This window comes from Megalobrama amblycephala, linkage group LG5, assembly GCF_018812025.1.
Source record: "Megalobrama amblycephala isolate DHTTF-2021 linkage group LG5, ASM1881202v1, whole genome shotgun sequence".
NCBI classification, from domain to species: Eukaryota; Metazoa; Chordata; class Actinopteri; order Cypriniformes; family Xenocyprididae; genus Megalobrama; species Megalobrama amblycephala.
In genome coordinates this window covers 16729475-16743902 of record NC_063048.1, presented here as the reverse complement: position 1 = coordinate 16743902, position 14428 = coordinate 16729475, and the positions used below count along the sequence as shown (strand labels likewise).

At 37.5% G+C, this 14428-nt stretch overlaps 1 protein-coding gene across 11 annotated transcripts in view; it reads left to right on the top strand.

Moving 5' to 3' along the window:
- The window catches only part of ralgapa1 (Ral GTPase activating protein catalytic subunit alpha 1), a 93151-nt gene that overhangs the window by 54480 nt on the left and 24243 nt on the right, over positions 1-14428 (top strand). For all 11 annotated transcript variants that reach the window (XM_048190865.1, XM_048190875.1, XM_048190869.1 and 8 more), the window contains 7 exons: positions 348-479; positions 637-820; positions 3407-4394; positions 6123-6194; positions 6389-6512; positions 6627-6782; positions 12596-12754. In XM_048190865.1, coding sequence (XP_048046822.1) covers positions 348-479; positions 637-820; positions 3407-4394; positions 6123-6194; positions 6389-6512; positions 6627-6782; positions 12596-12754 — 1815 coding nt within the window. The remainder of the gene's footprint in view (positions 1-347; positions 480-636; positions 821-3406; positions 4395-6122; positions 6195-6388; positions 6513-6626; positions 6783-12595; positions 12755-14428) is intronic.

Below are 14428 nucleotides of genomic sequence, written 5' to 3'. Positions count from 1 at the left end.
TACTTACATGATCTGATGCATGCATGCAATCTTTGGGGTATTTTGAGCTGAAACTTCACAGACAGTGGACACCTTAGACTTATATTACATCTTGTGAAAAAGCATTCTAGGGCACCTTTAACAGAAATATTAAGCAGCACAACTGCTTTCGACATTGATAATAAGACATTTTTCTTGAGCACCAAATCACCATATTTGAATGATTTCTGAAGGACATGTGACACTGAAGACTGGAATAAACCTGCTGAAAATTCTGCTTTTGCCATCCCAGGAATAAATTACATTTTAAATTATTGAAATAGAAAGCATTTATTTTACATTTTAATGCAATTTCACTCCCTTTCCAGCTGGTTGTGTCTCTGCTGCTATGTTTGCTGGACTGGGTGTTGGCTCTACCTCCAAAAACTCTCCTCCAGCCGGTCCAAGGTGCCTCAGACAAGGAGAAGACTGACAAGTCCGTCCTAAGTTGCATCTATAAAGTATGAGACCAATGCTCACGTCGTCTATTAAATATAATTTTTATATCTCAATATACATAATTTTTATCTGTAAATTAAGACACTGTGAAACAACTAAAGATGTGTGTGCATTATGCTTTATTTCTTTGTATTTCTAACCCCTTTGTCCATCTCACAGGTCCTCCATGGCTGTGTGTATGGGGCACAGAGCTTCAATAACCCCAATTACTTCCCCATTCACCTGTCAGACTTATGCAGCCCAGACTATGACCCCTTTCTACTACTGGAGAGCCTGAAGGAGCCAGAGCCACTCCATTCACCCGACTCTGAACGCTCCTCCAAATTGCAGCCCGTCACTGAAGGCGAGTTCATGTCGTTTACTTGTCTTGACCTTCTTTTCATCTCGTCCATTTCATCGTTGTGTTTATGCATCTGATATTTCAGTCAGGTTCTGCTCACTTGTCTTTCTCCTTTTCTATTTCTTACGCCATGTCCTAACCAGGTGTGACATTGACAAGTCATTCTGTTCTCACAGAAAGCAAAATCACAAGGCAGCCAATCAGAACGATTAACTGTTTAATATGCAGCTACGAAAAGCACCGTTTTGGACTAGGGCTGGGACAATAAATCGATCTCGATTTGTGGATCAATTCTGAGATTTTCTGAATGCATCGCAATTCTCTCTTGAATCAATTCTAAGCTTAGTTTTTAACAGCAGATGGCGCTGTAAGCTAGTTTTTAACCTCACGCTCAAATGCTCACGAAGAAGAGCGCTCGTGCGTTCGGCTGAGTCTGAGATTGTACTTACACCTCAGAATGCTTTTTCCGTTCACTGCAAACACCCTTGTAATTCGCTTCAACCTTTTCGAACTTAATGAATAATTATTTTATAGAAGGTTAAAGTGGTGTGTGTGTAAGGAATTGGAAGCAAGCAGAGGACAGCTGTTTGTAAAGCACGCGGTGCCGTCTGCTGTTAAAAACTAAGCTCAGAAACTATTCGAGCGAGAATCGAGATGCAATCGGAAAATCTCAGAATCGCTCCAAAATCATTTCTTGATTTATTGCAACAATTTATTGCCCCAATGAAATGTTACTGTGGGTGGAGCTACCCAAGTTGACTAACAAAATGCTTTTCTAACTTTTTATTACATAGCAACTTGTTACTTAGTTTAGAACTAAATCGATAATTTCGCACTGTTGCTAAGGGTTAAGACAAAAACATGGATTGACATGGAAGAATTGGACTTGACGCAGTGTTAACCACCACTCATCCATCTTTATCACCTTCTGTCTTAAAACAAGTAGAACAGTAGTAGAACAAATCAGAAGCAGGAATGTCTTCATTCTAAATGTCTTCATCACTGAATCGGTTTGCTCCCTCATACCAGTTTCAGTGTGTATCAGGGAGAGGATGGGCTTGAGATTGACAGCAGGGTGCTGGTTTCCTGTGCTGCCGGTGCTGTGTTTCTCTCCATCAGACGAAAATGACTAATCATTACAACCCTGAGTGAGACATGTGTCCACCACTTTCCTACCTCCATTACTCTTGAAATTACTCTTTACTCCTAGCACTGAATTCTTGCTGTATCAGAGGGCACTCTGCAGCTGAGTTGGTCCAAACAGAAGACTGCTTCATCAGGATAAAATCCCTCCCCCTGAGAGCTCCAGTCTAAGAATGTTTTGGCTCATTAAGGCGATGGAGAGTGTCGCTGAATGTGATTGGTGTGGTGTGTTGATTGGGGGTAGTGGGCCTCTGGCACGTCGAGTGTACTGGTATTGGGCTGCTCTCTGCGTGGTTTCTTTGTAAGTTCTGGCAGTGTGTAGAGGGAGCATCTCCGGTGGGAGCTTCTTACCAGCATCAAGGCATCTGCACCTCTCGCCAGGCATCCTGCATTATTTTATCACACCCTAATGTCCCCGTATTCACACAAGCTGTCTGCACCTTCACTCATCCCGGCTCTGCAGGAGTTTAACACTGATAGATCTGAAAATCGCTACATCCCTGATGAAACGAACACTTACTTTTTGCTTTACTTTGCTTTACTGCATTCTATATATATAAATATTTCACTTTTATCCACCATATTTTTGAACGCAGAAATAAGGTGTTTTCTTTGAATGTGCAAGACTTCTGATTTATTAGCCACTATAAGGAAATAACAAGAAGAATATCAAAGTGCAGTAAACTGTAAAACTGTTTGCGCTACAAACCAGCATGACACCGGAAGCCAGACAGATTAAAATTATAAATGCTGTTCTCAAGGTGGATACAGACTGATTTTTTTTTTTTTTGATGAAATTCCACAGGATAGATTTAGGGATGGATGAACTGATTAGTTGATTAGTGAGGTCAACTCATTCATCTAAACTTTGTTTTGATTTATTAATATATTATTTTTTAACATCGACACTGTGGCCATTAACATGAAAAATAACTTTGGCCACTGCAACTAGTCTTGTGGATTTCTTTTTTTTTAATTTAGGAAAATGTCAATTTGAAAATATTCTTAAATAGTCCAAAAAAATTCAAAAAAGCACATCTTGAGGCATATTATTATTTTTGCTGCATCTTTGTTGAATCTGAATATAAAATAGCCGTTTGATTTAAATGACCTTAAAGAAACGCACCCTATTATGCCAGGTGACAAAAACCAGCATAAATATACAAAGCTTCTATAATACTGATTTGTCAAAAAGATGTTAATTAAGATGATGAAATTCTGTAGTTTCCAAATGGATTTAAACTGAGAGTGCTTAAGATGATTAAACTTAAGCTGAGAGATCTTCCCTGTTCATAATCACTGAACGCATGTTCAAATTAGCCCAAATATTTCATAAATGAACACTCAAGGAGTGGGGGATGAGAATAAAGGGTACTCTAATTGTCTTTGAAAATCTTTGGAAATGTCATGTTACAAATACATCTTTCTATTTCTGTATGTTTGTAGTGAGGAGCCGTATTCAGCAAGGCCTGATTTCAATTGCGGCACGCACAGTCATATCTCACCTGGTCAACCACCTGGGTCACTATCCGATGAGTGGTGGTCCAGCCACTTTGACCAGCCAGGTGTGTGAGAACCAGGATAACCCGTACAGCGAGAGCGCAGACCTGACCCAAGAACTCTTTGATGCGCCCAACTTGCAGTTCTTCGTGCTTAATGGTACCACCCTGCTATCCTACCTACAAATCCGGGCAGAGGATGGCCTGCCTGGTGGCGGGATGTCAGCTGGCCTCACGACCACCAGTGCCTGCGTTCGGGTGATCGTGAGAGACATTTCCGGCAAACACTCCTGGGACTCGGCTGTACTGTATTGTCCACCTCATTGCATCACGCCTAGTCAAACTTTGCACCTCTACACATCCTCCAATCAAGCAGGGGGTGGTAGAGAGCGTGGCAGAGATGAGGACAGTCTAGAGAAAGGCAGTCAAGAAGAACCAGAGGATGAAGCTTTTCAGGAGAATGAGGAGGACCTAGATGAGCACGAGGAGGAGGTGAAAGAAGACAGGGAGGAGGAAGAACTTGAGGAAGAGGACGAGGAGGAAGAGGCGGGTCTGGAACTGATGGCCCCGCAGGCCAAACGGCGGTGCAGAGAGGTGATCCCGAGCTGGGACTCCCTGCAGGATGGGGAGGACGCTCTGGACGAGATGCTGCAGTACCTGGGATACTCCAGCCCAGAGTGCCTGCAATGTACTGGTGCACCGCTGAACATTCCAGCCCCGCCTCCCAACTGTGTGTCCGAGAAGCAGGAGAACGACGTCATCAACGCCATCCTGAAGCAGTGTGCCGAGGAGCGGGACTTCACGCTGCATCGTGGGAATGAGCTGAACATGAGGGCCGTAGTGCAGCAAGAGCCAAGTCCGCAGAGACCCCAGTCAGCCTTCTACTACTGCAAACTGCTCCTCAACATACTAGGCATGAACTCCTGGGAGAAGAGGTAAGACTCATGACCATGAGAACACACATTGTAGTTGCAAAGGCCTGGAAATCCATCAGGGTATCCACAGGCACATGTGTAACAAATGTTCTTTGGGGTGGTGTACGTACCCTAGTGTTTACCAACCTTGTCACTGGAGACACCCCAACAGTACACATTTTGGATGTCTCCCTTATCTGACCCTTCCATTTCACTACTTGGACCCTTTTAATGAGTTGATTCTGGTGTGTTTGATTAGGATGAGTTCAAAAATGTGTAGTATTGGGGTGCCTCCTGGAACAGGGTTGGGAAACACTGGTATACCCTACTGGTTACAGGTTTTGGATGGAAGCTAAAAATTTGCGACGTCGAACATCTATAGGACCAATCCTTCAGAAAATGTTCACTTGCAAACACTAGGCATCATGGTGGGCAAGTGCAGTTTCCCTACGCTAGAGTTGCTAACTGAGAACTTAGAAGTTTTTTTCCGAAGACCAGATCCATGAAAATCTTAAGAAGTTAAGAAATTTCTTAAGATGTTTCTAAGTTCGTATGAATGTTCCCAAGTGCAATTCTTCTGAAAAAAAAAAAAATATTTTTTTTTTAACACCGTATTTTTTCTCAAGAGAAAATGACAGGCTTTGTTGTTGTATGATTTTTGCAGAAAACCCCAAAATATACTCAATGAAAAACACAGTTTAGTGCTACCGGACGATGACCATAATTATTGGGAGTTCATCACTTGTAGTGCCATGTATTTTAAGGATGTATTTAAAAAAAAAAAAAGTGTTTTATTATTTGTTGTTTGAGTATGTGAGTCTTCAATCTATGCAATCAAGATTTGTTGAAGTAGATGGTACATTGATTTAAAAAAATAAAATAAAAAATATTACCAAAAATAGTCCCCTTTTTGGATAACATTGAGTTTTTGGGCAGTTTATTACAAATCACAGAAGCGAATTCCACCAACCACAATTCTGCTGATTGTATTATGTCTTTATCGTAGCTTAACTAGTTTAACTCAGAAAGTTTAATCTTTTGGAATTAAAATTATGTGAATTAAGCATTCAGCAATACTTCAACAAACCATCCTGCCATTTTTCCCCCAAAAGAGAATTACTACATTGTTTTGCTAGAGTTTGTTAGCATAATCTGGGTGACGTTGTTGAAGGCCGATAATACATGTAAACATCCTGTTTGCTCGCACCTCTCCCTGATTGTGCAGAGCCGTGTTAATCTGCTTTAAACAGTCAACATCTTTTTGATTAGCTTATCCACCAATAGATGCTACAGTGCTGCTCACTTACTGCTCAGTCTCAGTCTCCATCCCCCTCCCTAATTCATAATGGTTCCCCGCATTGCATTTCACTCTAAAGGTTCAATCCCATTCCATTTTGTGGTATTATAGAGAATGGTTAAATATTTCCGGATGACAAATAATTGGAAAATTAGGGGTTATTTTTCTCCTTGAATGTAATGGCATTAATTTTCATGATATACATGCTCTGTGTTATGAGATTAATGCAGGAATGTCTATTTTTCTATCTATATGTTGTTCTATCCGTCTGTCTGTATTTTTGTCTATTGTTCTTTATTTATCTATGTATCTATCTATCTATCTGTCTACCTTCTTTCTTTTTCAATATATAGATGTTGTTGATCGCTAATTAACCTGAAGTGATCAAAAATGAGTAATTTGGTAGAATATTTCTCTCCATTAACTCTTATGTTAAAATGTCCCGTCTCTAGGAACAGCTTCCACCTGCTGAAGAAGAATGAAAAACTACTGAGAGAGCTGAAGAATCTGGATTCAAGGCAGTGGTATGTTATGCTACTTTTTATCCAGTGTTGTTTCTTTAAAGCCATTAGGACCATTGTTGTTAGGGCAGGGGTGGGAAATGATATCATTCACTGTAGCTGTAGTTCACTCTTTCTGTAATCTGAGAGACCACCTCATGAAAGTGTACTCCTGTTTGGCTCCTAAATTTGCTTTCTTCTTCGTTTACTTTCTGCAGTCGTGAAACACACAAGATTGCTGTGTTTTATGTGGCAGAAGGGCAGGAAGACAAGCACTCAATTCTGTCCAACACAGCTGGGAGTCAGGCATATGAAGACTTTGTGTCAGGCCTGGGCTGGGAGGTAAGATCTTGTCAATTAATTATGTGATTGTGTCCTGTATATTTGAGCATTACTTGTAATGTTTTATAGGATTTTTATGCATGGGCCCCAACAAACTCTTTCCTCTATGTTCAGGTGAACCTAACGAGTCATTGTGGTTTCATGGGTGGCCTGCAGCGGAACAAGAGCACGGGTTTTACCATGCCCTACTTTGCCACCTCTACAGTTGAAGTGATGTTCCACGTCTCCACACGCATGCCTCCAGACTCCGACGACTCGCTCACTAAAAAGGTGAACTTGTAAAAGATGCCATTGTAAAGTAAAATTATGATTTTATTTGGGTTACATAACCAGTTTTTGTTTAGATACTATTATAGTATTTATTAATATTTTGAATTAGCTTTTTATACTTTAAGGTTTAATTTTAGTTTTATTAATTTTGTTATGTGCTTTTGTTTTTATTAGTTTTTTTTATATTTCCATATAGATTATATTTTTATTTCCATTTTAATAATTTTAGTACTTCAACTTCATTTCTGTTAGCTGCCAATGCAACATTTCTCATTTTTATGTATGTATTTTTTAATATGTTGAAGTTTTTCATTTAATATTTATATTTTTTTATTTTTAGCTTGCAATTAACAAACAATTTTAATAGTTTTATTCAACAATAACAACACTTGCTAATGTACCTTTAGGACTTTATTGTAAATAACCTCTGCGTTCTGTATGATTTTAATTTCTGCAAAACACATATTTTGAAGAACATTTCAATCCATACAATGAAGGTCAGGGGGATACAAAACAACATCTAAATGACTCATTTTTGCAGCTTCACCAACTGGGATGGGAGCTTTGTGTCATAAACATATCTACATAGTACACTAATCTCAAAGGAAAAGAAAAAAATCCTGTTTTCCATCATTCAAAGACTTTTGATTCTTTAAAGAGTTCAACTTTCCCCCTGCCTGCTCACCTGTGGTCTGTGTGATTTCTTTTCTTTCATTCTTCTGTCTTGAGTTTTCTCCAGCAGTGCAGCTCTGCACTTCCTGTGCTGTGGGTGAAGTGGGATACTGAACCTCACTGACCTGTGCGTTCACACCTCATCGTTAAACCTAACCCAGGCTAATCTGAGGGGTGGGACACTTATACCTGCCGAGAGCGGCACTTTTGTGTTTCTGGGTTCCCCGTAGAGAGAAAAGGTCCTCTCTCCTATCAGAACAGAGAAAAAGAGAGAGTAATGACTCCTAACAGCCGTACTTTATTCTCTCGTTCTGCCTCACCCACTGGCTTTTATCTCTGTCTCTCTTTTATTTAAAGAGGGATGTCGCACCCTTTCTTTTTCTCACTGTTCCTCACAGTCGATGTGACCTCACGGAGAAACATTGCTACATTTTTCTTTTTCTACTATGCTGTTTCTTCAACTATTGGCCACTTTTTTGGCCTGTGGGCTTTTATAAATTAAACGCTCTTAAAACACAGTTTTTTACATTCTGACTAGTTTATTTTTTGTTTACTAATAAAATCCAACAGTGAATACACATCACAAATGATGCAGTTTAATAGGATTCAGTTGTGGAAATGATGACTCAAAAAAAAAAAAACATTTTTGAAAAAAAAAGAAAGTACAGACTCTTTTGCCTTGCTAAGGCTAATTTCATAACATTTTAAGTATCCCAAATATACAAAATTTTATATTTTCTTGCTTAAATTGACAAAATTAGAAGTTGATTGTAAATTGTGTTATTAAAATATTTTGTTCAAGTTATACCTTTTTTACTTCACATCAAGTCTTGTATTTCATCTCAAGCACACTTTGTCCACTGACTTTTGTCTGCTTGGAAAACAAGTATGTTAGCTTTTTAGGGGAGCTTTTGAATAAAATTATTATTGTTTTTATTATTCTTAGTATTGGCAAAATTGTTGGTTGTGATGGTAATGACACCACCACTAACAAACTAAAAAAAAATAAAGTTTTAAATGTGTTATGATTATTTTTAAATGTTATCATAGTTTAAAAAATAATATTTTTAAGATGGATTTTCACATTTTAAGAAGAAATTCTGGGTCTAGGACAAGGGTAAACAATAAAATCTAGTAGCCAAATCAAAACAATTGAGGCATTGTAAAAAGTTACCACGTCTGTTTTAATGTGACCTTCATATAACAAAAAGTACAATGTTGAAAGCTATTAGTTTTAATAAAAAACAACCCATGGGGCATTAAAGTGTCAGTAGTTGAAAAAACACCCGCAAATTTCTGTCTGCATGGGTATTTTTTTCTGTTCACATGGGCAGCACAAATCTAATAATGTGCAGCATTATCCTTAATGAGCTTGGCTGGAAGGCTGTGATATGGGGTTGTTTGTGGAGCGGCCAGCCCCATGCCGAATGACCAATCGCTTGTCATTAGAGCTGTCCCCTCACTTCCTCACTCATACGTCTTCTGGGCAGAGACGAGGCGATAAGGTGCTAATGCGCCCCAAAGACTTATTAATGAACACTGATAGAAATGTGATATTCCGGCGAGTGACACAGTGGAGAGGGAGGGAGGGCTACAGTGGACCATAAGAGGGACGTTTCATGGGGCGTTAGTTTGGGTGGGAAAGGGGGGCTCTAATTAGATTACTTTAATCTAAATGGTCTCGCCTACAGCTTTTTGTGTCTTCTCTGTTTTTATGAGCTGAGCAGGTATGCTGAAAAGGGGGTTATGGTATATTGTCGGGAAGATGCTGGCCTGTAATTGGCTTTGCAGAAGGGTGACAAGATGTAAGGTCCATTTTCAGGGCCCACTGTTTTAAAAAAAGATGTTTGTCTTTTTTGTTTGATGCTTGCACAGATGAAAGATGAAGGGATATGTTGTCATTTTTATTTAGTTTTTTTAACATCAAGGCAAACTGAAATGTTGTTTGCAACCTGTTATCTTTTATCTCAATCCAAGTAATATTCGAGTGCAGGACTTTTTGTTCACAAGTATTTGATTGTGAATAATGAAAAGTGGGTTATTTAAGAAATGAAACCAGATCAACATTTATACATCAATGGCTATTAAATGCTTATTTTTGCTCATTTCATATGTTAAGTCATAAGAGGTCATTTTCATGTAGAAGTTTTTTCACACTTAAATTATTTTTTTAATTACCCTGATGTTGTTCATAGGCCACAAAAGGAGAATTTTTTTTTTAAATCCCGCTTTTAATAAAAATTAAGAATAAAATAACGATAAAAATGAAAAGTGACATGAAATACAATGCACTTTCTTCTCTGAGGTAAATATATTCGTTGTGTTCGACACAACAAAAAGTTATCGCGTTTACATCTGTCAGCTGTCATTCAACTGTCATCAGACAAACAGAGTTCCGATCCAAAGATATTCAACATAACTCCTTTTAACACCGCAAAACCCTGGATTTATGCTCTAGTTAGGCCGATCACTTTTTTTTTTTTTATAATTCAGACATTTCTTTCCTGCCTTATATTGTGTCATGGAGGTGACGGCACATCATGCAATAATACATCTAATGCAGATCTATATCATCTTATCACATTGAGGACAGGCCGTTTGAATTTCTCCTGCAACGTTGCCACGATCTGCACCACGGGCCACCAAGCGAATGTGGCATTTCTCAGAATGATATTACATGATTAAACAAAGATGGCCCAGATGAAAGAGAATCTCTCAGTCCAGACCACCTTATCTTCCAATAAAACTCCAATCATTTTGTCACACAGACACACACCCTGGAACGAAATGGCAGCCGCCGGTCTGTGGCAGTGCAGCTGAAGGCTGGATGTAATTCATGGCTGTAATTTGAGCACGAGGCGTGGGGTGAAGTGATGTGCGGGGTTGCTGGGCCCGGCGGAGGGGTTTTGGACTGCCGTCCCTGCCCTGCAGGGGAGCTGAGGGGACCGCCACGCCACGCACGGCTATATTCCGCCCAAATTAGATTGGGTCCGTCCCTGTGCTGCATCGCCTATCATGACTCCTCAGAGGCAAATTGGATTTGCAAGGGCTGCTGGAGAGGCTATCCAGAGCACGATCTTCCGATAGCAACTCTAAACCATGTTAACTAGACACTAAAGCGTGTCAGCGCGACCGCCGGTGCCACACGCACACACTTTTATTTTCTGCTTTTTTTCCTTTACAGCTGTGGCTTTATGCACTGTTTATTGCCTAACGCTAACCATGCATTGTAAAGGATCCAATATTAACTTTTTGTCACACTTTCCAATTGCGAGTGAATTGAGAAAAATATATCAGCCATAAATGTTTGTCATAGTCTATGAAAAAAAAAAAAAAAAAAAATATATATATATATATATATATATATATATATATATATATATATATATATATATATATATACAGTACAGTCCAAAAGTTTGGAACCACAAAGATTTTTTATGTTTTTAAAAGAAGTTTCATCTGCTCACCAAGGCTACATTTATTTAATTAAAAATACAGTAAAAACAGTAATATTGTGAAATATTATTACAATTTAAAATAACTGTTTTCTATTTGAATATATTTCACAAAGTAATTTATTCCTGTGATGGCAAAGCTGAATTTTCAGCATCATTACTCCAGTCTTCAGTGTCACATGATCCTTCAGAAATCATTCTAATATGCTGATCTGCTGCTCAAGAAACATTTATTGTGTAAAATTGTACAAAATATTTGTGTACAATATTTTTTTTCAGGATTATTTGATGAATAGAAAGTTCAAAAGAACAGTGTTTATCTGAAATCTAATCTTTTGTAACATTATAAATGTCTTTACTGCCACTTTTGATTGATTTAATGCATCCTTGCTGAATAAAAGTATTCATTTCCCTAATTTCTTTTCAAAAAAATAAAAATTCTTACTGACCCCAAACTTTGGAACGGTAGTGTATAATGCTACAGAAGCTTTGTATTTCAGATAAATGCTGTTCTTTTGAACTTTCTATTCATCAAGGAATCCTGAAAAAAAAGTACACAATTGTTTTCAACATTGAAAATAATCATAAATGTTTATTGAGCAGCAAATCAGCATATTAGAATGATTTCTGAAGGATCATGTGACACTGAAGACTGGAGTAACGATGCTGAAAATTCAGCTTTGCATCACAGGAATAAATTACTTTGTCAAATATATTTAAATAGTACACAGTTATTTTAAATTGTAATAATATTTCACAATATTACTTACTGTTTTTTTTACTGTATTTTTAATTAAATAAATGTAGCCTTGGTGAGCAGACGAAACTTCTTTTAAAAACATTAAAAATCTTAGTGGTTCCAAACTTTTGGACTGTACTGTGTGTATATATATATATATATATATATATATATATATATATATATATATATATATATATATATATATATATATATATATATATATATATATATATATATATATATATATATAATATGTGTGTGTATGTATGTATGTAGTTATTTTTTATGTTTACATAATATATTAATTGCCCATGTCGTTAATTGCCATTTTCCTTGTAGCAAGCTAGTCTATTTGGGTATTTTACAACTTATGGGTTCCAGAGCTGACAGTCTTCCTATGACCCACACTGTTTTAAATAACTTCAGCCGAAGCTGCAGAGCAGAACACTGCAGTTAAGAAATGACCGATATCCATCGCTGAGTCCAAAGGACAGAGTTTGTCATTAGTTGTATAAAGGTTGCGGCCGTCGTTCAGGACAGTTGACGGTTCACTGTGCCCATGGCCATGGCAGTGATTGAGCGGGTCCCAGAAAGATGGAGTGATCGCGGGAAGATAGATGAGAAGGCAAGAGAGAGACAGAGTGGCTGTTCTTTCAACTGTCACAGTGCAAGGTTAATAAATGCTTTACAGGATAGCGCTGCACCATGGCTCAGACAACGCACAGTTGAGATTAAATTCAGACCAGTTACTTTTGTTTTAGAGAACATGATGTTCATTAAGTATGACTGGCACACAAGTTCAAGGCTTCTTTTGCAGTGTAAACAATGCATACAGTTGTATTATGGATGTGAACTTTACTGTTACTGTGTAGAGGAACCATATGTCTGGACAAACGTATAATCTAAATTGTGTCTCCTATATGTCCACTCTCTCCACACAGTTAAGGCACCTAGGTAACGATGAAGTGCACATCGTTTGGTCCGAGCATTCGCGGGACTACCGGAGAGGCATCATTCCTACTGAGTTTGGAGACGTGCTTATCATCATCTACCCAATGAAGAACCACATGTACAGCATCCAGATCATCAAAAAACCCGAGGTGAGATCAACACTGAAGAAGGAACGCTGATGTAACAGTTCAGAGTAACAAAACCATAATTTAATTACTTTTGATTCCTGTCTGTAAGTAGACATGTTATAAAGTTTGTTTTATTTTATTTATTCAAATAGATTTGTAAAACATTTAAATCACTTGATTCCATTTGAAAACTGTGAGGGATAGCATGATATATTGAAATATAATCTAGTGTTATAAGTTTTTGGGTCATTAATTAAAAGTTTTTAATTTTAACTGTGATAATAATAAAAATGTTTCCTATGTGCCAAAACAACATATTAGAATGATTTCTGAAGGATCATGTGACACTGGAGTAAAGATGCTGAAAATGAAGCTTTGCTATCACTGGGATAAACTACATTTTAAAATATATTAAAATAGAAAGTTATTTTAAATGCTTCTTTAAAAAAATCTTACCAACTTTTGAACGGTAGTGTATAAACCTTAAAAACCTAATAAGAACATTTGACACCTTTGACTCTTTTTGGCATTTTTGAGTCAATTTTTTGATCCAGTTAATTGAAGCGAACCGCCTGACAGGCCTATTGGCTAAATGCATCCAAAGTCCCGAAAACCCTCGTCCACACTTTGAGGGGAAAAAACGATTTTAACGAATGTCAAAGAAAGAGATCGATATACAGTAAAATAGAGATATTTGTTTGTGCATCGCACCCATTTGCTTTTCTGTAAATGAGCTCAATGCTTCGTACAGGAGACAGTGGAAGCATATCTGTCTTTGGGCACTACCAGCCATTGCTTCCTGCTCAGTTATGTCAGGGCTAATTGAATGAATGGGATTCTCAGAATCGAATTCCGCTGTGGAGATGGATCCGAGACGAGAGGCTCAGTCTTTCATGCGGTCTGAGGAAATGTAGAAAGATGGAGAGATAAAGAAAGACGAGGTCTGGCTTTTATGAAAGTCCATTTAGACCCCATTTCAGTGCATGAGGGCTATTCACGGTGTCTTTTCTGCTTAATGTCAGGGGTTTTTATGTAACCGGCTGAAATATGTTGAAGGTTTTGACATTTCCATGCCTCCTTTTATTTGAAGGAAAAAACTACTAGCTTATATGCTATGTAAAGGCTTGTTCATAGAAATTCTAATACAACTATGTATTTGCAAACAGTTTTTATACCAAAACTATTCACTCTGACTTAAAAAAAATAAAAAAAGTTTTAGATACTTGAATAAACTGAATAAAAGGTTTGGTATGTGAGAACAAATAAAATACACTACTGTTCAAACGTTTGGGGTCAGTAAGAATTTTTTTTTTTATTATTAATGCTTTTATTCAGCAAGGACACATTAAATTGATCAAAAATGATGTTTTTGGTTTCAAATAAATTCTATTGTTTTGAACTCTCTATTCATCAAAAAATTCTGGGGGAAAAATTATCAGTTACCATAAAAATATTAAGCTGCACAACATTGTTTTCAACATTGATAAATATTATGAAATGTTCCTTGTGCAGAAAATCAACATTTTAGAATGATTTCTGAAGAATCATGTGACACTGAACTAGTGTATAAAATAAAATGGATCTAAATATAAAAAATAGACCATCACAATATGATATTTTAGACTCAGTGGGAAGGAGTTAATAGAGATTCATTGTTTTGTTTTACAATCTTGTCATGCACATTTTTCATGATGA